The sequence below is a fragment of the Thermobia domestica genome, chromosome 4 (assembly GCF_964235325.1).
Source record: "Thermobia domestica chromosome 4, izTheDome1.hap1.1, whole genome shotgun sequence".
NCBI classification, from domain to species: domain Eukaryota; kingdom Metazoa; phylum Arthropoda; class Insecta; order Zygentoma; family Lepismatidae; genus Thermobia; species Thermobia domestica.
The window spans coordinates 8,653,994-8,677,864 of record NC_137457.1 but is presented as its reverse complement, the minus strand read 5'-3'; the positions used below and the strand labels follow the sequence as shown (position 1 = coordinate 8,677,864).

Genomic DNA, 23,871 nt, shown 5'->3' with positions numbered 1-23,871 from the left:
ATCTTTGTTTCACTTAAGATTCTTTTGGTGAAATGTTCTAGCATCGAAAGCTTAATCTCTACAAATTAAACAATACAAAAATCACTCATAGGCGTATGGTTAGAGCCTTTGGCGACAGAGACCTGGGTGCAAGCTTATGTGGTTCGAGATCCTCGTTAAGGATTAAGTCTGGGTCCAATATAGCTGAAAGGGACTTTTAGTTCAAAAAATTAAACAAAATACTCTTAACAACGCTATAAAAATTCTGAATAAGAACCGTTTTCTGGAAGAGTATTGTATTTCTTTAATAGAGTTCATTAATTTATCTAGAATTTTCAAACTAGAAAACGGAACTCTAATATAGAGAGAAAACATTTAAATTATAGAGGGTATTATATTTGCTATCACATTTGCAGCTTTAAGTTACCACTGGCATAACTTTATTAATGTAAGACTTGCAAATTGTGTCTTTATGAATTTCAGTTTTCACACATACACAGTTACCCCAATGCTTACCTCTATTTGGTAATGTGTTACGATAAGGCGGAAGTATAGGCTGAAGTTCTGGAATGAAAAATTAAAGGATACGTATATTATCATAGACATTGATCTTCTTGGAGACAATCAAAATGGTAGCATAATTCTTAAGTTTTTGTAGAAAAATAATATTGTACAAGTAGAAATATATGCCAGACAAATTTCCACGTTTTGCTGTGGTATCTATATTGCGTTCTCCCTTCTGCATTTCTCATATCGGTTTCGTCAGAACTCGAAGTAATGCACGAAACTCAAATGCCCCTTACTGAACCATCCTAACCCACTTTCCTCCACGCTAGGTCGAACATAAAATAGCTGAAACACGTATTGAATTACTTTAAATAATAATTCCAAATTCCAAGTTTCATCTTTCTAACGGTAACGGATTTCTATATACGGACATCTTATTATGATAATTATAAACACATTTCTTTTCCTAATCAGCTTTCTCCTGACTATGCGGTAAGAGTACACGCCTTTGGCATGGGAGTCCAGGATTCGATTTGCGGTGAGAGCTCATGTGGTTTGGATCCCACGTGAGCTGTAAAGCCACGTCTCATATAGGCTTACTGTTGAACGGGAAGCTAAACTCAAAATCAAATCAAATCAAATTTCAATTCATTCCTTCAAACGAAAAAAAAAAATAAATAAAAAAATCACACGTTTTACTTAAATGATTCCAAAATATTGGTATCGTATTATAATAGTTGTATAGTTGTAACGCCCATTTACCCCTTTCTTGTCGATTGTACACACACACACACACAAAAAAAAAAAAAAAAAAACTTAGTGAAGCGTTATCACGATTCCCTTGCAATGTCAAAAATTTCATATTTACTTCAGCAATTCGGCCTAGGAGTTCACTAGTCTGTCAGTTATCATCATCGGTCAAGAAGTCAATAACTATAAGTCATCAGTAATCAGTCAGTGTTCTTTCATACATAAAGATGAAGTATGATATGATTGTACAAGTATCATAGAGTATATGGTACTTTAGACTAAAAACAAAAATTATTTATTTGTATATAAACTATATTATGAACGGAGTAAAGTTAGTTACAGCATTGACACTTTGAAGAAACAATTAAGTAAAGTTGGAACGTAGCTGAACACAGGCAGAATTAAAAGAAACATAATATTAAAACTGGATAGATATGTGTTTATTTAATATAATTTTAAATAAATTACAAAAAATTTTGAAGAAGCATAATATTAATTCAACATTAGTGTTCTGAAAGAATATAGAGAAAATCTTAAAAATTATGAAAACTTCTTGACTAATATTTTTGAATTTTTTTTTGAAAATGCACTGTACTTCTACCCCCTTTATAGAAACACTACTCCACCAAGGTAAAAAAAAAAAAAAAACCCTAATCTACCAAGTACTTTTTTAAACATTAAAAACTAATTTTCGATTGTTTGCTCTTCGAGGGGCAGGGCGGCTCAGTAATAGAGCGCTGGTGGATAGGATTGTTGATTAAATTCCCGGCTAAGGAAGTTTGTGGTGGACAATATCGTGCCCGTGGGTTTTCTCGAGGCTACTCCCCTTTCCTTCCATATTCTCATTCCACGAAGTCTCGCCTCATTATTCACTTGCCTTAATTATCTGTCTTCCTTAGCTTAAACGTGGGACGTTAAACTAAAGATTTTCAAAGATTCTTGCTCTTCTTAGGCCTATCTTTTAATAACTTGTTAACCAAACAGTAAAATATGTTTAAATATTATTTTTAAGACTTAAATGCCTTCATTAAATGTCTAAGTCTTGAAGGCTACATTGTTTTGTTTATTTTCAAATTGCACTATGTACAATGTACATTACGTGATGTTTCCTGCAATGAAGTTAGACATGATAAAATTTGTCTAAAAATGTGTACGATATTTTTTAACTCTTGGACCCCTTTTTTTCTGAAATATTTTTTAAACGCACAATACTGTATCCAACAAGTATTTATAAAGTACTAGTATAAGAGATGAGAAAATAATGAAGAATTAATTCTGTATAAATGGTATGTTCTAATGACTTGTGTAAATTAGGAGATGAGAATTATAGAATTGTGATCTACACTGAGAAAAACCCATCATCTGGATAGCGGTATATTGTACAAATATACGAAATCCATATGTTTACTGCGAAAATCTGTATGGAGCTCACGTTGTCAATATGCTGCATACGTACTGCCTTTTTCCTAATTAGATGTTATATCATACCGCTGCAGGATGGGTGATATCTAACAGTTTTCCGTATATTACATACGTCAGGTATATTATATACGTCCATCTTTACGTGAAATCCTTACTGCTTATGTACAGTTCTTTCTTTCATACGGAAAGTAAATATAGATGGAACACTTTTCAGTTATACATTTGTGGCACAATATTTCGTATTGACGTAGGTTAAGTTCAAAAAGTACAGGATTTATGCATGTGATCTACGTTTCTACGTACACCACATACGAGTTTTACTCTGTATATTCGTTTACCTTTGTTATACGTCTATGCTTTCCCTATAATAGGCCGTATAGTTGTGAGTCTATTGTATTCTGAGATTTCATCCACTTCTCGAATTACCACGTTTCTTACAGAAAAACATACGACCTTTAGACAAGAAGAAAGATACGTGGTGCTCGGTATAAATAGTTTTACATAGTAACGTAAAATAATTTTAACTGAATTATGGACCAGATCCATTAAAAATAACTGTAACATAAAAATGTGTGTTACGAAACCCGGAGGAATCTCATATGGTTTGGATTTCATGTTAAGCTGTAGGTTCCCGTCTCATATAGCCTCGATGCTGATAGGAACGCTAAATTGAAATCAAAACAATCAAGTACATTACACAAATCATTGTTGCCTTTTATTTGTACTTTACAGAAAAAAAATATGTCTTAACAGTCGCACATACTTTATATATATATATATATATATATATATACGTCGAAAAATCCCTGCACGATTATTATCTTTCGCACTAACTTAAAAAATAAATAAATAAATAAAATAAAATCGTAAGGACTTTAATTTCCTTTTAGCAACAAATTGATTATTTACCAATATATCCTCCCATGGGAAAACTTAATATTCTCCAGACGTATCGCAACAACAAGCTAATTCCGTCTTAAGTGGTAAAGGAACAAGCACAAATACAGATAAGAGAAATATGGTATGGAAACAGGATTACGTAACACCAAATGAATGTAAAGTAAAACATGGACATTAAAGTAACGAGCAGAGCACAGTGGAAGAAAGAATTGAGTTTGAAGGAAATGTTGTGTCCATGCTATGTTGCTATTGGCAGAACGAAAGAACACATCAAACATAGGAAGCCAGATTTTATCAATATTGCCACAATCCAAATTTAAAGCCGGTTTCTATTAGTGAATAAAGAATGATTCTCCAATCTCAAGATCTTTTCTTTCTTTCTTTCTTTTTTTTCCTTTCTTTCCTGGACCTATTATATTAATCTGTCTTATATTATGTGTATGTTGCTTTAGGGTGAAATGACAATCCCGACATACCCTCTTCTTGTGACGTTTTGATTGTCTAATGTGTCCTTTAATTCGAGTGTTAATATTGCTCTTGGTTTGACCTATATATGAAGAGTCACATCCACACTGAGCCCGATAAATATCTGATTTATTTACTAGATCAACGAAACAACTTTTCTTACTTTTCTAAACTTTTTGTTGTTAATCCCGGTTGGAGATATGCTTTGCAAGAATATGTTGAATTTTTGTCGTTGGAAAATATTTGGTTGTTCCAATTTTATGCAAGTTTATAATTTATTTGATTCACTTAAAAAAGGAAAGAAATGATGAAACAAGGAAAAGGAACGAGTATAAAGCAAAACATGCCATTAAAACGTAAAAATTACGAGGAAATTGTAACATGTAACAACCATATGTGCCGATCCCGGAGCGCCGAGAGGGAAATCTTGAAATTAAAACTTTGAGTTTTACGTTATGCCGGTTAGGCTAAAGGAGACGGTGATGATGGGTAATGAATGAAATGGTGGAATGAAGAAAGTGGGAGGAAACGGGAAAACCCCGAGAAAACCCACGCACACGGTGTTTGTCCACCACAAAATTCACTTGGTGGAGGCTGGGATCAAACCCGGAACCCCAAGCACCAGAGGTGAATGCTCTACCACTGAGCCACCGCGGCCCCGCCGAGTGGGATTTGGCTTCCAAAGTTTGCTTGAACCTCCTTAGAATGTGGATATATTTGCTTGGACTTTTACTAAGATCTTGAAAATGGAACTCATATACCTGAACGACCCCTTCCCTAGCAAAGTTATTCAGAAATTGACGCCACTCCTAGCAACACTACTCACTTGCTTCATCAGTTCATATCATTAAGATTTCTTGACTACTCTTGGCTAATGCACTACAAAAATGTCTTACAGTTTGAAGTAAGGGACCAGACTTTCAGAGAGTCAAATTCTGATTCATTAAAAGAAAAAAATCAATGTTTTCAAGTATGGAAAAAAGATAGTTGTTTTAAAGGTATTTCCAACTGAATGTACTTATGGAAATCTAATATTATTACAGTCAAAATCATCGGTTCAAGTGAAGCAAGAGTGGTTGACTAAAAATATAAAAACGTCATATAGACAGGCCTAATTGTATTCATTTTCCTCAGAATATATTTGTTTATGATCATCATAATAATTACATAGTTGAATGTAAAACTACTGTAGTTACCCCATCCATGAAAAGATAGCCAAAAGTCAGAACAATTGTACTCTTACAAGAAAGTGATGCAGTGTTGCCAGACTAGGCTAAAAGTAGCGGGTTCGAAGATTTTTACATTGCCCTCGCTACAAAAATTTCAAATTGGGCTACTTTTAATTCTCTGCACGCTATAACAATTAGAGAATACGCTACAATTTTTTTTAGTATATAAATTCAAAAGACATTTTCTGTTTTGTACAGTACTGTACAATAAAAGTTTTGTTAGTTAAATATTTCTATTCGCAATGAACACTAGTTTTATTATAACAAGTTCAATATTAGTTCAATTGTGTCTTTAATACTTTTAATCCTCAGGTCTGACAACACTAGACTATTGTTGACTTTGCATTATTGCGTATCACTGACCATATTGCTTCTCAGTTAATGTTTACCCCTAGTATTTGAATGGTGTTGTCTTTGGATAATCCAGTGTAACTGTAAATTTAATTGCGTTACTAATTATCCATATTAACATAAAGAGCAAGTGAACTAAAAACAAATAAAACTTTCAAAATTCATGTCTCGCAGATAAAGAATTTAGCAAATGAATTGAAGAAGCAAGGAATAACAGCGTAAAATGTGTACTGTAACCTTCGTAAAGCGTACTTCAGAGCCCACAAACTGCTTTAAGCAAAATAATTTATTTTTATTTTTGGGTTACAAATAGTTCAAATCCAGTACTTTTGGAGCACAACATCGCTACTTTTTAAATTTTAGATCTGACAACACTGTAGTGATGTCGTTAAAGAGATACTTAAAGGTGAGGTGAGGTGATTTTGAGTTTAACGCCCCATTCAGCAGCGATGCTATATGAGACAGAACCTACTGATTAACGTGGAATCCGAACCACATGAGCTGCCGACGGGAATCAAACCTGGGTCTCCCACGTCAAAGGCGCGTACACTAACCGCTTAGCCACGTAGGAGCTCGCGATACTTGAAGTAGTACATGTCTTCTAACACATGAGTAAGTTACCAACTCTTTATCTGTTTCTATAAACATATTAGTGTTTAACTTATATATAGTATGGCGCTAAATTCGTTGTACAAAAGCAGAGAAGTGATTCCTGAGAGTAAAACAAACAAAAAGGTTCCAATAAACATAGGGCGAAAACCCCATCGTTTAACGTGTTATAGGCTGCAGAAAAAATGAAAAAATGAATTTTAAAGGTTTATAGCTCCAAAACTATGGGATCTACTGTAGTCGGGTCAAGACTTCACTTAGGAACTAGTATGTGCCCTATCCAAACATGCGTGTTTCAGAACCCTGAGGTGATTCCATAACAATTTTTATAGAAGGAGTTTGACTACGGGCCTATGATATAAAGTACTCTCCAACTACCTCCATAAAAATTGTTGCGCGAGTACCTTAGGATTCTAAAACATGTATTTTTCAGAACCCTGAGGTGCTTCCACAACAATTTTTATAGAAGGAGTTTGACTACGGGTCTATGATATAAAGTACTCTCCAACTACCTTCATAAAAGTTGTTGCATGAGTACCTTAGGATTCTAAAACACGAATGTTTGGTTAGGGCACATACTAGTTCCTAAGTGAAGTCTTAACCTGACTACGCTAGGTCCCATAGTTTTGAAGCTATGAACCTTTAAAATTCATTCACACGTAAACGATGGGGTTTTCACCCTATCTTTATTGGAACTTTTTGTTTGTTTTACTGTCAGGAATCACTCCTTTTCTTTTGTACAACGAATTTAGCGCCATACTGTATATATATATATATATATATATATATATATATAAAGATATAATGAGTAAATTATGAAGTATAGTTTTCCTGAAAGTCGACAAAACTTTTTTTTTAAAAAAAAGAAGAAAAACTAATTGCGATCTGGTTCAAATGAGTGACTGGTAAGGAAGATACTGTGTCTGATGAAGCCAAGATATTTATTTAATTTGCAAAACTGTTAAACAATTATTATTTTTAATTAAAACTTTCTTTATTCAGAGATTTTTATTTCTTTTGTGAAGTACCTAATTGTGATAATTAACATATGTGTATTAATTTATATCTAACATTTTTCTGTTATTTCTTGGAATTATATGGCTATTTCTGGTATTATATGGTTCTGTTATTTCTAGTCAGCGCCTTTAAATTAGTATATGGTGTGCAATTACAAGTTTATCCAAGGCAAAGCACATTTTGCCAATGGCGTAGTCAGTAATCCTTTGTTTAACTGTAATATCATGCAAATATGAAACATATATCAGCTCATTTATGACGTTAAGCTAAAGATGATGAAATAGTTAGGGTCAGTTGTCATGGGTGGTATTCGAGGCAATCCAGGAAAATTAATTTTTGTAACATTAAGAAATATAGCATAGCTTACCTTACCAATAATAATTAACAAGTTTATTCTGGTGGAACAGATTGCTTATTTTTTCTTTACTTTAAATGTAGAAAGAAGCGTTCTTAACTAAGAGCACTGTTAAGAAAATCTGTAACTGTGACATATATACAATTCTAAAAGTGGCAAACAAACCTTTATCTGCGACATACAGACAATTCTAAAAGTGGCAAACAAATTCCTATCTGCGACATACACGCAATTCTAAAAGTGCCAAACAATTTCTAATTGTAACATACACACAATTCTAAAACTGGAAAATTTCTGACACACATAATTCGGAAAGTGGCAAACAAATTTCTATATTAAACATACACATAATTCTAAAACTGGCAAACAAATTTCAAACAGTAACATACACACAATTCTAAAAGTGGCAGACAAATTTCTAACTCTGACGTACACACAATTCTAAAAGTGGCCAACAAATTTATATCTGCGACATACACATTATTCTAAAAGTGGCAAGCAAATTTGTAACTATGCCATGCGCACAATTCTATAAGTGGCAAACAAATTTATATCTGCGACATACACATTATTCTAAAAGTGGCAAGCAAATTTCTAACTATGACATGCACACAATTCTAAAAGTAGCAAACAAATTTTTATCTGCGACATATAGATAATTTTAAAAGTGGCAAAGAAATTTCTATCTGTGACATACACACAATTCTAAAAGTGGGAAACAAATTTCTCTCTACGACATACACATAATTCTAAAAGTGGCAAACAAATATCGAAGTGTGACATACGCATAATTCTAAAAGTGGCAAACAAATTCCTAATAGTAACATATACACAATTCTAAAAGTGGCAAACAAATTTCTATCTGCGACATACACATAATTCTAAAAGTGGCAAATAAATTTTTAAGTGTAACATACGCATAATTCTAAAAGTGGCAAACAAATTTTTAACTGTAACATACATACAATTCTAAACAAACAATCAAGTGGCAAACAAATTTATGTCTGCGACAAACACATAATTCAAAAAGTGGCAAACAAATTTCTAACAGTGATATACACACAATTCTAAAATTTGCAAACAAAGTTCTAAGTGTGACATACACACAATTCTAAAAGTGGCAAACAAATTTTTATCTGCAACATATACATACTGCTAAAAGTGACAAACAAATTTCTAACTGTGACATACACACAATTCTAGAAATGGCAAATTTCTATCTGCAACATACACATAATGATGACGATGTTCTTTGCATCATTATTATGATACACATAATTCAAAAAGTGGCAAACAAATTTCCATCTGAAACATGCACACAATTTTAAAAGTTGCAAACATTTTTCTAACTGTGACATACACATAATTTTAAAAATGGCAAACAAATTTCTAATAGTAACATACATAATTCTGAAAGTGACAAACAAATTTCTAACTGTGACATATATACAATTCGAAAAGTGGCAAACAAGTTTCTAACGGTAACATACACACAATTTTAAAGGTTGCATACAAATTTCTAACAAAACATACAAACAATTCTAAAAGTGGCAGACAAATTTCTAAGTGTGACATACACACAATCCAAAAAGTGGCAAGAAAATTTGTAACTATAACATACTATTTTAAAAGTCGCAAAGAAACTCTTACCAGTGACACACATATTACTTTTAATACAGTTATTTCAGTCGTGGGCTTGTTTTTTTGATATACTTCTTCCATACGAAACATATCTATGTAACGAACAGTTCTTTGTACTGGTTAAGACCAATATTTTTGAGTTCTCGGCGTGTTGGAAGATGATGCTGTCGGCATCATTATTCAGATGCCTTTATTGCCGACAGGCATTTCACAGACGCTAGATGTATACTAACCATTTTCGAAAAGGTACAACGAGATCTTAGATCTCACTCCTAGCAAAAATGGAGTCCAAACCAAGTTGCTGTCTATAAACCTAATTATCAATGACACCCTGATTGTCATTTTTAATCTTTCTATCTATGTGTTTACAAGAGAAAACAGGAAATCAAAATATGATAATCTAGGTTGTTCCCTAACTAAATAGGGGGAAAGAGAAAACAAAACTTGAATTTCTTCTTATATTACGTCGATGAGTGCTTCAAGATCTTAGAGCTGGATTGAAAGCTACCCATTTTTCTTTCAGTCTGCTTTTGCCCTAATCAAACTTGTAAATAACATTTTTCAAATATTTTTCAAGTTAGCCACTCCTGGGCCTTTTTTTCTTGTATGGTTATTTACATCATTGTTGATGAGTAAATAGTAATCTTGAACTTCCTATATTAGTTAACGTGTAATTCAACTTCGGTATTAAAGAATTTTAAACTTAAAAATAAGAAACAATTTTAATTTCTGGGAAAAAAATTTAGTAATATATTTTTGAATCAAGATCCCAATCTAAACGTTTCAGATTGCAAATAAAATTACGATGCTTACCTCTATTGGGTATTGAGTAAGGATATCGTGGTAGTACAGGCTGAATGTCTGTATTAACATTATTGAGATTGGTTTTCTTGTGCACAACTGAAGTCATATTATCTATTGGTCACAAATTCTTACAGAAACGTAGTATCACAATATATACAATAACGTATAGCACTAAATAAAATGAATTGATTAAACTTTACAAGAGATCTAACAGGTATCCCAACATGTTAATGTGCGCAATATTTTGCTTCTTTCTAATATTATTACCATCTCAACCTTAAAAGCCTGACATACTAGAAACAATACAAATTTACCGGTTTTCTTTCTTTCTTTTTTTTTTTTTTTTTTCATGAGTGAAAGGAATTAATGAAATGCAACTTATCACAGTCATATATAATGTTAGTCTACAACAGGAAATATGAATTGCAAAATTTTCATTATTGCCTTCCATAGAAATTACAGTATTGCCAGAATAATATTTCCCCCTAAATCTAAGTTAAGGCAGCGACTGGACGAGCCAATTCAACTGCATTTGATTACGTATCATGTTGTTTTCGAATCCTGTGAATTAATTTTTAAATAACATCATTATTTATTTTTAATAACTGTATGTAAAAGCTATTTTGTTTATTACAAACTAAATACAACTATTATTTAAAAAGTAGTTCACAGGATTCCATGACAACATGATACTTAACTAAATGCAGTTGAGTTCGTTCTTCTAGTCGCTGCTTTAATTTAGATTTTGGGTAAAATATTATTCTCGCAACACTGTAATTTCTATGGAAGGCAATACTGAAAATGCTTCAGGTTCATAATTTCTGTTATAGAATAACATTATCTATGATTGTGGTAAATTGTATTTCAACATCTCCTTTCTCTTATGTAAACCAAGCAAAACAAAACTGTTAATTTTTTTTATTATTATTATTTTTAGTATGTCAGGCTCTTAAGTTAAGTACGAAAGTTTAACGTCTTGTATGAGCATCTCGTTGATCTAATCTAGACATTTTTCTTCTATTTAATTTCAAAAATGTGAAACAGGAAAAGACTTGTATAATCCTATTAAATGAATACACCAAATACCAAGTTAATCTATAGCTAAATGGATTACGGATACCTTGTAATAATTTCAACTTGCATATCTTTTTCTTCCCACATATTTTCGCACTTTGTAGCACTAATATCAAAACTCTCTGAAACATATGTTTAATTATATTAAATAGAAAGTCTAAAAGTGGAACTTAACTTCGTATGCCTAACCTTAAAAAATTTTGAGTAATGGACATCTTATGTAGCCCACCCCTTTTCTTTTTCATCTCCTTTTTGTTTTCTGTCATAGTAAAATTTGACGGGGTTAATTGTTTTAAACAAGCTGAAATGCCCGTTCTTCGCACAGGGGGATAAAGCTTATGCAATATATCAAATTTGAAAGTAACGAAAGTTGTGAAATGAATAAATAACGAGAAGCAATCCCTTTCAGCGTTATCTCTGTTACCCAGACAAGCTGACACGCCTGGGCTTTTTGTCTAAACTTACAAGTAAAGGTCACGTTTGGGTGAATCGAGTGGCTGCCCAAGACATATGTGATATAGTATCACTAAGTGTGCTCAATACGTCAGGGAAGGTTTAGATGCAAAGCTCAAAGAGTTTAGGAGATACAGCCACTAGAACATCACATGGAGGTACATGTTTTAGTCGTAATACATAGTTTAAAATATAACAGAGAAGTTTAATACCTTTTATTTCCTCTAAACTAGATTTTGTTCGTGTTTCCAGCATGTTTAAGTGATGAAACACAAGACAAAGTTGTTTGTTTTGCAAATTCGAAGTGATTTTGTAATTGCATAGAAAAGTTATCAATTACTACAATCAATGTGCAGTTCAGAAAAGAGTGCATGCCTCGCACAAATACTCTACTCACAGTGAGTAGAGACAAACGCAATCAATTCACACTTGAAACATTTGCCTTTCACAAATCCGTCAAAGCAATAATCGTAAGAAACGATCCAATTTTCAGGCTCCTCATTCAAATATACAGCTTTATAGAAAGCGAATCGAACTATGTTGTGAACACGAGGAGCACTGAACTGGTAAATTTTGAACGACTGAAGTTGTATGAAATTTCCACTACGCTAAATATTCACGTCACTTCCTGTTATTGCTGTATCAGCCATGAAACGAACAAAGGCTTTGTATGGACGGAAGAAGTGAACATCCAGAGGCTGAATCATGCTATTACATCTTCCAGATATCAGCCGTTTGATCAATGCTTGGTACGATCGCAATTCCTCCTCGAAGCGATTTGATCCGCATTGAGAACATTGGCAGCTGAAATGTCATAAGTGATCATAAAATCATGTACAGAAATAGATTATAATATTTACTTTCATGTGATTGTAGTGGTTGTATCTCATAAACCCTTTAAACTTTGCACCTAAAACTTCCTTGACATATTAAGCACACTTAGTACTACCCTATCGCATATATCTCGGGGAACAACTCGATTCGCCCAACATGATCTTTACTAGTTAGGCTTAAATATCATTGGGGCTGTCAACAAAAAACTTAGCGATCACGAAAACTGTGGATTCTATACTAATATGGTCATCTTGATATGTTATTTAACAACCTTCACTCCCTTTTCAGGTAGCAATGAGGCTAATGTTGGACTTGAATGACGTAGGGAATGTTGTAGGGGGTGTTACTATTCAACTCATCGACCTGGAAAACTATGGATTCAACACTAATATCGGTCATTTTGTACATGTTATTCTTAACCTCTCTCCCCTATGACGATAGGGGCTAAAGTTGGATATGAACAGGTCGGAGTGTCACTGTACATGTCAGTGACCGCGAAAACTATGAATTCGTCGGGAGCTTCCTCATAGATATCGCTTTTGATGTGGGATACTAGGGTTCGATTTCCGGCGGCAGATGTAGTTCGTATTCTCCGTTATGTTGTAGGTTTGTGTCTCGTGTAGTGCCCTTGCTGCTTAAAGGGACGCTAAACTCTAATTCACAATCACTAATATAATGTATTTATTCTCTGCTTTTATGGAGACACTTTCTCTCCTTTTTAAATCCGAACCCACAAGACGAAAATTAAAAGAAAAAAAAAAGGGCTTCCTTGTGCCTCTTGGTCACTCATTCTATGCGAAGATTTAATGACAGACACATAGATACACAAGTAATATTGTACAGGATGATTCAGGAGAAGTGTAGCATAATTTGTGAGCTGATTCCACATGTGAAAACAAACCTAAATAATCCTATGAACATGTGTCCGATTTTCGATCGTTACGGAACTGGAGCGGGTTGACGACTACACATATCCATAAATGATTATGAAGACAAGTGAATAATTCTGTGTAGGTGCTGTAATGAACAGAATAATGGTATGACAGATGACTGTTGAACCCTACAAGAGGTGTTCAAAAAAATCTTCCACGCATCTCAGTGCACCTGTCAACTGGTTGGAGTGTGTTGTGATGTACATTGAAAATTATTTCGGCGGGCTTTAATGCGGGCAACAGAGTCGGTGATGCGAGTCCGAGTTACAAGTTCTTCACGAGTATTCACCTTCGCAGTGTACACATTCCCTTTAACCAGCCCCATAAACAGAAATCTAATGGGGTTAGGTCTGGTGATCCGGGAGGCCAGTTAGTGAGTTCGCCATGGCCAATCTACCATTGAGGAAATGTGTTATTTAGATACTGGGATACTTGTCTGGTACATTGACTCGGTGCTCCTTTATGTTTCAGGTACATTTGTCGTCGTTGCTCTAATGTCACGTCTTCCAAGAGTGCATACTGGGTACGCTTGCAGCTGTTACCTCGGTGTGACGTTACAGTGGTGCCACCTATTGGTAAACGCACACCTCTTGTAGGATTGATCAGTCATCTGTCCCACTATTATTCTATCCACTATAGCGTCTACACAGCATTTCAGTAAGTAATATTCACACTTGTCTTCACAATCGTTCATAGATGTCTGTAGTCTTCAATCGTAACGACCGATAATCAGACCCATGTTCATAGGACTTTTTCGGTTTATTTGCACACCGAACTTTTGCAAAAATTATGTGACATTCCTCCTGAATCACCCTGTATATGAGTATAAGTGAGAGGTGTAGATGCAAAAGTCATGTCTCAATCCTTAAGGGATTTTGAGATGTTAACATTGTATTATACTAATTATTATATGTATAATATTAACGTATTATATTATCATGTGTATTATATTAATATCAGATAATTCTTAAGCGTTTTGAAGTCAGCCAGTCATACCCTCACTCAAGATTTCTTCTCTCATACATAAAGTTGAGTGTGATACGATTACAAATTATTGTACGAGTGCTATACACCACAAACGAAATAAATTTTGTTTTTTGTGGAAGTTATATTATGAATTGAAAGAAAATGAGTTGCACTATTGACACTTTGAAGAAATTGTTATATAAAATTGGAATTTCGCTGAAATGAAATAGATATGACAACACCAACGGAAAAGGTATACCTTTATTTCATATATCTCTATTTAAACGAAAGACTGGTATTGAGCGTGGCGCTTTATGGATCAGAGACGTGGACATTAAGAAAAGCTGAAATATCCAAGCTGAAAGCATTTGAAATCGAAAGGAAAAGGAATTAAGTCGTACTAAAGGGATATACTGAAGGACGAGAGATTATGAAGATAATTAGAAAAATAAGAAACAGGATGCTTGGCCATCTTATTTGGCACTCCGATTGGATCACCATGTTGATAGAGGGAAAGTCAGAAAGAAAACCAGGAAGAGGAAGACCAAGGATATAATATCTAGATGCAGTTACGAAGAAGAGACTTAGTCAAAGTGTAAAACAGCTCTTGCAAGGGAGAGAAAAGTTTTAAAATTTCCATGTTGCTACCAACCTATGATTGAGGTGAGAAAGATAACAAAATGTGTTTAACGACACGTTATTTTAACGCGTCACTAGTATCCTCAAAGATATAGAACATAGAGAAAATCTTGGCAGGTTATCAAAACTTCTGGGTCCCTTAGTCTAATGTACATGCTAAACCATATAAAAGTAACAAAAAGGCACACACACACACACACCCAAGAAGAAAATATTACTGATGTTATACACAAGATGTCCTGATGTCAGATTTTTGAAAATACCAGAAAGATAAAAATCACAATTAATAAAATGGAAATGATCAAAAAGTCTTTATCGTCCAGAGATATACAGGAATACGAGAACGTTTTCATTGGAAAGAAAGAAAAATCCATTATTAAATGATCATCTGTGAGCAGAAGCTGGAATAGCATCATACATACATTCACCACGGTTTTCATGCAAAATTATTTAATAGTTATGTGCTGTGAAGTCTCTAAGTGTTAGTATTCACTAGGTAAAATATTATAATGATTTTTTGTTATTTTCTGTCATTAATTCCCATACATCCTGTCAAAAGGAAAAGCATTTTTTGAATCTAAAGATCCAACATATTTCAACTAAAAATTTTCTTGTACGCCTTATATCTGGATAACTACATATAGTGTAGCCAAACCCAAACTATAACTTAATATTATATATTTATTCCGTATTATATATTTATATACGGGTATTATATATTATTTATTTATTTATTTATTTATTCCGGATATTATATATTTATTCCATAAAAAGTACAAAAGTTCGATTTAAGGGTCGTTCAAAAATGTTGTGGCCCCTGATCCAGAAATTAATTCTTGGCCAAGATCGCAATCTTTTGATCCATTTTTTATTATTCCAAAAATTCTTGTTCTTACTATGTCTAGTTGATATTTTTAACAACTATCAGTGAAAATTTGAAATGTAACTTTTCTTTTAAAAATAAAATCTATAATAAACTACAGAAGATCAAGAATAATTTTATTTGTGTTTTGAGAAATTGTTAACTAATCATATTTACATCTAAATTATTAGGTGAAAATTTACCTTGGTAATAAGATATTTCATTCTCATGATAATGATTAAAATTATCGTTTTTAATAGGAGCGATTGCTGGAAACGAAAGAATAATAATCAGGAGAATTACGTTGTTTAAATAATTAGGAATAAATAATAATAATAATATAATGAACATACTTATGGAATACTTCTCATAGACAAACTCACTTTTTAATAAGAAACATTAATTTCAATTATCAGAAATGGGAAAGTTAATGATGAACCACGTACAGCTTTATCTATTAAGCACATAGTCAACTTTTATTGTACGTCTAATATCAGTTCTTCTTTTTAGATCTTTCCTGGTTTATTTCGAACAAATACTTTCCATCCAAGATATTTGTCTATTTCCTATTTTTTACGGTATCTAATGGATATTGCCCAATGTATCAAGTCTAAAATTCTGAAGTTTTGATGGGATACGACAGATCAGCGATAAGATGCTAATCTCTGGTTAAAGTAGTCTCTGATTCGACCCCAGTCAGTATGATTTGTGTTTGACAAGATCATGTTCTTGGATTTTTTAGAGGTTCTCCCGTTTCCTCCTACAATCTCATTCAATCAATTATTTCAGTATTATTTACTTTTAAAAATCATCAGCCTCTTTTGATCTTTATATATACTGCTACTACTACTATAACGCTTTCGCCTTTGGTGCCAGCGGTCCCGGGTTCGATTCCCAGTGGGGTCACTCGGTCGAAAACGTGTAGCACGCTTTTTGAGGCCAGCCACCCTGAATGAGGTTTTCCTGGGTTTTCCTCATTCATACCAGGCAAATGCCGGGGTGGTACCTAACTTATAGGTCCCAGACGGCTTCCTTCCTTCCCCAATCCTTTCTTCCTTCCCTTTCCCCGGATTGTGTGCTCGCCGGGAGACGTCATCCCTCAAATCGTGACGGGCTAAATGCCCTTAGATGCCAAAAGCCCAGAAATCTAAATGCTAAATTCTAATCCTACTACTATTATTATTATTATTATTATAAATGTTTTTTCTGGTTTTCCTCAAGGATTCGATTTGAATCCTATGATATTGGAAAATCTTTGAAGTGTCCCTTTCTATTGTATACGAACATTTTTTTTTAATAGTAAATTGTCAGGATTACTTGAAATTACAAGCTGATATTAAGTTTATCAATGGTCCATTCAGAATGCACTACCTTTGAACATGAACAAAACGAAAATTATATCGTTTCCTAGGAAGACGAATGTGTCTTTTTTCTGATTTAATTAATCATCATATTATACAAGTTGTTTCTACTAATAAAGATTTATGTGTTATGATGGTTAGTAAGTTATTATTTGATCAACATATTTCTACTATGATATATAAAGTCAGAAGGAATCTTGGGATTATTGAATGGGTTGCTAAAGATCTTAAAAATATTCTAACCTGTAAAATTTTATACTGTGCTAATGTTAGATTTCATTGGAATATGCAACTTTAATATGAAATCGAAATCTTGTTAGTATTGCTCAAGTTCTTGAATTTGTTCTAATCTCGTTTATGGCCCGGCTTAGATTTAAATTAGAACTGAACGAGATGACTACTGGGGAGATTCTCGCTAGGTTTGATTTGCTCTCTCTTGATGTTAGGAGAAACTTGAAGCAAATCAGGCTCATTCATGAATCAATTTATGCTACAATGAACCTAATTGAATATCTGTATATTAGATTTCCTTCTCACAATTCTAGGGACTATCAACCTGTGTTATGTAATTACAAATTCATTCGTACTCCATTATTTAATAGTGCAGAGAATACAAGCAAAAAATCTTTAAGACTCGATCTATATAACGAAAGTTTGCTTTTTTTTTTTTAAAAAAAAAAAACAATATTTAGGATGTATTATCAAGTACATATATATAACCGCCGTTGTCTTGTCTAATACATTGTCAACGAGTTTTCAGTTGTCATTTCTTTGATGTCTGGTTATTATTATCTAATATGTTCTTTTGTTATATATATATATTCTTATGAAATCTTTGTCTAATTTTATTAGTGTTTATTATATTTTACTCTTGTTATATATTATATCACAGTTTTCGATTCATGTAATAGAAATGAGAATAGTGGTAATGTTAAAATTTTACTTTGAAATCAAAGCTTTTATTGTTTATACGTAAAGTTTATGTATGATATATAATGTTGTATCTGATTGAATTATTTTGGTGTACTATTTTTTAAATTTGTTTAGTATTAATCATGATGTAATCGTCCATTCTACATTGTTTGTATGTTTGTTACCGATTATGGCTCAGGCTGTACTCAATGCTATCAATGAATTCAAGTTATTATTATTATTATTATTATTATTATTATTATTATTATTATTATTATTATTATTATTATTATTATTATTATTATTATTATTATTATTATTACGTCACAGATGCTGAAATGTAGTATTCTATATTTTAAAGAATTTACGAATCCCGATAGTGCTGTAAAATTTCAAGACTTATAAAACAGCAATAGTATTTTATGATTTGAAATCTTTAAGAAACACAGCGACAAATCACCTTTTATACATTAAAAAACTTACATTATATTAGAAATTCTAGTATTAAATGTGTACGAGGGTGATTCTTAATGTAATGCCTGAAAGCCCACTATTTGGCCAATAGTACTGCAAATAATCTGAACTTTTTTTATCATTAATGCACTGGTGTTTAAGTTATAAAATATCACTTGTTTAATGTTCCTATCTCTTTTCGTTCCGATATAATGGAGCAATCTTTGGCATCCAGTGGTGACGTACCGTTTAAACAGAGGACTGTCATTGAATTTCTGATTGTGGAAGGTTGTGAACCCACGAACATTCATTGGATGTGACGAGTCGTGGATACACCATTACGACTCGGAAACAAAGTGTCAGTCGATGTAGTACCGCCGCACGTCTTCTCCTATGCCAAGAAATTCGAAGTTGTCCCATCTGCTGGGAAAGTGTTTGTTGACATTGTGCCTCATCCTGCTCATACCCAAATTTAAGGATCATCTTAAGGGGCAACGTTACAGTTGTGACGCGGAGGTAGAAGCAGCAGTTCGACAAGGGGTCGCCAGCAGCTACCACAATTCTTCGCCGACGGCATGAAAAAGCTTGTTTTTCTTGTTGGCTCAAGTATGCTGCCCGTAATGGGTACTATGTTGAAAAATGATGCCACCATTTCTAGCTGACGTTGCAAGTTTTCTCTTCGTACTTGTATCGATGCTATCTGCCAAACGCAAATAAACGTATCACCTTGGAGGCATTACTTTTTGAATCGCCCTCATATATGTAAGATAAATACATTTTCCTTAAAGTATTCCTATAAAATATATGCTTCGTTTACCAAGGATATTGTCCTTTAACCTGAAACACTAGTATTTTGTCATTATTGTAATCATCACCACATTAAAATAGTTTATTATATATATATATATATATATATATATATATATATATATATATATATATATATATATATATTCTTACTTGATGAAGGATTGGTTTGAGGAGACGTGCTAATAAAATGACCACTTTCTTGTCCTGAAGGTATCACTAGAAAAAAAATCAGAAACAATTAAAATTATATTCAAGTTTCCAAATATGTATGTATATTATCTATTTACGTTAAAATTATGATGAAAGGGAAACATTTTGCTTATTAATTAATTTCTATTAAGTTGAAATATCACCAAACCTTCTGAACAATATAAATTGATGTGGTCATAATGGCGATGATATTTTTTATCATTATTTATTTCTCATTAATAAGTCTAAGGTCATGTTTAAAGTTTTGTGCTTTGCTTCTTTAGATAATACAGAGGCTAGGGGTATTATTAATATGTACTACTCTTAATTGGCTATTATCAACTACTACCGAAGTGTGAATAAAATGAAGTTGGGTAGTATATAAACCATTATTCAAGATCAGTTCTCATAGTATATGACGCTTCTCTCCACACAATCTCTCCTCCAAAGGATCTGGACTTCTTAACAACGACACAAAACCCTGTTAACAATGTCTAAGATTTTTAAGGCTATATATTGAATACTACTTGAATATTATTTGAGAAATACTATTTGAATACTATTATTGCTAATATATATATTTTGGGGATACTTTCCTGGTGAAGTGTTTGATGTCTAACGTTTAAAGAGCAGACATTGTCCTCATTTCATTTTCCGAAAGCACTATACTTTTTGAAACTCAGGATATTGTGATAGGAAAAAAAAAGGAAGCCATAGGAATTTTGAAAGAAGGCAGCAATTTCAACGAGACGTTGGCTGTCAACTTAGTAACATCTGAACTTGCGTATTCACGAAGCATCAGCTACCGACTAGTCACAGCCAATAACTGATTACACAATCCACCAACCAATCAGAAACCACCAGTCACCGACCAATCACAGCCAGTATTCCAGTATTCAGACTGATAACTAACTGGACATTCCATCAGCCAATCAGAGCCCACCTTGTCCGCTCCAGATAGTAAACATACATACATACATTACGTATATATATATATACAATTCCTCTGCCTGGACTCTTCATACTGACCCTGAAGATGAAAGCAATGTCTGTGGTCGAAACGTTGAACAACAAACACTTCACCTGGTTGATATTCAGAAAACATATAATTACATCGCGTCACCAGGAAAGCTTATACTATTACATATTTATGCTATTTGAACATTTGAGCTTCGCAACATCAAGTTACGTTTCCATATTGAGGTCAATTGTTTTGGCTCTGATTCTTCTAGTTTTTTTTTTTTTCTCGGACATGTTTTTACCAGACATGATACAATTTTTAAATTTACGATTATTTTGATATCTTCTTCATTGAAATTGAAAGGAATAACATTACGTTCAGAAGTGAGTTGATCATTTCTGATTACTTTCTCATCACCTGAAATTAAAAGAAAATAATATTTTGTCTTTTCACTTACAGCACATTCACGTTTCTTTGACCTCTGCTTTCAATATATATTGCTTTGTTTATAAAGTTTTAATGTAAGGTTACCAAATTGTTGTTAGTTGCGAATAATTATTTACCGTATTTTACAGACTATAAGATGCATTTTTTTCTTTGAAAAATTGCCTCCTAAATTCAGGTACTAGAAATACATATATAAAAATGTTCAGTGTTCGATTTAAAATTCCCTTCAATCTTAAAAATGACCATATTTTTGATGCCGCGCGAAACATATCTTTATCTGGCAACATTGTATTAAACTGGCAGCAGCAGTGCATCGATGTGACGAATATGAGTTACAGGGATTCACATTTTTGCCTACGAGCTTTCACGTCGAAAATGGTCTGAAACAAGGAGATGCGTTGTCGCCATTATTATTTAACTTTGTTCTTGAATACGCTATAAGGAAACTCAAAGATAGCAACCAGGGCCTAGAGTTGAATGGTATTCACCAGGTTATGGCATATGCTGATGATGTAAATTTAAAAGGGGATGATAGGAGAACAATAGAAAGAAATGCATAGATCTTATTAAACGCTTGCAGGGACATGGGTTTAGAAGTAAATGCAGAGAAAACTAAATACATGGAAGTGCATCGGGACCGTAATACGACAACTTATGGATGCCTTAAAATATTAATTAATACTTTTGATAAAGTGGATAGTTTCAAATATCTAGGATCAATGTTAACATGTGAATATCATGTTTACGAAGAAATTAAATGTCGACTGAAAGCAGAGAATTCGTGTTACTATTCGGTTCAAAATCTCTTGTCGTCGCGAATTCTGTCGAGGAATTTGAAGCTTAAAATATACAAAACGGTAATCATGCCTGTTGTTCTGTATGGTTGCGAAACATAGTCGCTTACTCTGAGGTGAAGAACATAGAGTGAAAGTATTTGAGAATAAGATCCTGAGACGAATATTCGGACCCAAGAGAAACGGGAATGGGGAATGGCGGAAACTTCATAACAAGGAACTACATAATTTATACGGTTTACCCAACATTGCTAGGGTCGTCAAGTCTAGGAGGCTAAGATGGGCAGGTCATGTAGCTAGAATGGAAGAAAGTAGAAACGCTTTCAAAGTCTTGACTGGAATACCAATCGGAAAACGACCATTAGGAAGACCTAGGCGCAGATGGGAGGAAAATATTAAGATGGATTTAGCAGAGATAGGAATACAAAGTAGAAACTGGATATAGTTATCTAAGGATAGAAGTCAGTGGAGAGCTTTGATGAACCCGGTATTGAAACTCCGGGTTCTATGGACCATAGAGTTAGTTATTTAAGGATTCACAAGCTTGCTAACACTTGCTAATAAAAATGGTAAAAATTTTACGGTATTTTCTTAAAAAGTTGTTTAAACATTAAGGTACGTCATATGTTTCGTAGCGTCTTATAGTACATAAAATACGGTAATACATTTATCTGATAAAATGACTGATACAAACGTCTGAAGAAGTCTAATAAAGTGATAGCACCGTTTTAGGAAGCAGATAAACAAAAGCTCGGTTTTTTTCTTTTTTTTTAATACCAAAGCTGCTCTCGTGTTGAGAGGATTCATATAGGTTTTCCCTCTAATTTATCATCAGTTTAGCTTTTTATATAATGTAATGTAATGTAAAAATTTACAAACAGGTCAACAGGATTGTTCACAATTTCGGATTTAGTTGGGGAATGTCGAAAGTATGCTATTAAATCTGGATTTGACAATACTGAAGACAGTTAATATGGCCGTCTATAAGGAAGAGAGGAAGATGAAGTATCTGTAGAAATTTACATTCGTGAAGTTATTTTCATTAATATTCCATAAGTTTGTATTTTCATTATTTTCAATTGTTTCAAAAAAAGGAAAACTTTAAAATAAAGGAGTCGTCACTTATGTATTTTTTTTTCCTGAAGTTAATTACTTTATTATCGTTGAGTAAATAGTTGACTCCGACTTCATCTATTGGCTAATATCTTATTCTAGCGATATTAAAGAAATAGCTTAAATTAGTAACAAAGGAACGAACATTAATTGCTTAAAGAGTAAAATTAATTTTAATTCATAATATATTATTAAATACTAGTTCAAAAGTAATCGTCTAAAAACTTTAGATTGAAAATACGTAGAACTACATTGCGATTCTTACCTCTGTTTTGTGTTACGGAAGAATAAGATGGTGGTACAGGAGGAACTTCTGTAATGAAAGTATTATTAAAGTATCTATTGAAGCTTTCCTGGCGACATATTTGAACAGGTCTACTCGGGTTAGCAGCCAGGTAAATACTGTTATATCTTGCGACGTTTCGAGGGCTGACGTCGTCCTCATCTTCAGGCGAATATGATGGTGCAATGAAGTGTATGGAATATATATACTCATGTGTGTATAATTGGACTCTTCTGATTAGTGGATGAAATGGCGGGTTCTGATTGGTGGTTGAAATGGCGCGATATGATTGGTGTCCATGTTTTACTCAGTTGGAATCCTGTGTCTCTGTTAAGGTTCGTTTTTTCTTGTATGATTGCAACAGCTTCTTTTATTTTCCTGTCCCCAACTCTTGAGCATTTTGCTATTATTTCGGTATCTGTGAACAAAATCTTATATTGCTGTTTGATGCTATGTTCAGCCAGTCCGGATTTTTCTGGTTGGTTTAGTTTGATGTAACTCGCAAGATATAACAGTATTTACTTGGCTGCTAGCCCGAGAAGACCTGTTCACGAAAGTATTATTATTTGACATAGATCTTGAGGATGATTAAAATGGTAGTATCATTCGTAAATTCTTGTTGAAAGATAATATGTTGAAAGATAACAAACGACAATGAATGTGAAATAAACGAATGGAATAGATTGAATTTATAAAACAAATCCCCCCCCGCAGCCAAACATGTTACTGTAGACATTATTTTGCTTACTTTCTCTGTAC

The 23,871-nt window shown here is 33.2% G+C and overlaps 1 protein-coding gene across 1 annotated transcript in view; it reads right to left on the bottom strand.

Annotated features, from left to right (window-relative positions):
- Positions 1-23,871, bottom strand: part of LOC145683701 (uncharacterized) — a gene marked incomplete at its 5' end in the record, with an annotated part of 69,961 nt that overhangs the window by 16,408 nt on the left and 29,682 nt on the right. The window contains 4 exon segments of the mRNA XM_081755115.1: positions 496-543; positions 15,993-16,058; positions 19,476-19,541; positions 23,095-23,142. Coding sequence (XP_081611241.1) covers positions 496-543; positions 15,993-16,058; positions 19,476-19,541; positions 23,095-23,142 — 228 coding nt within the window.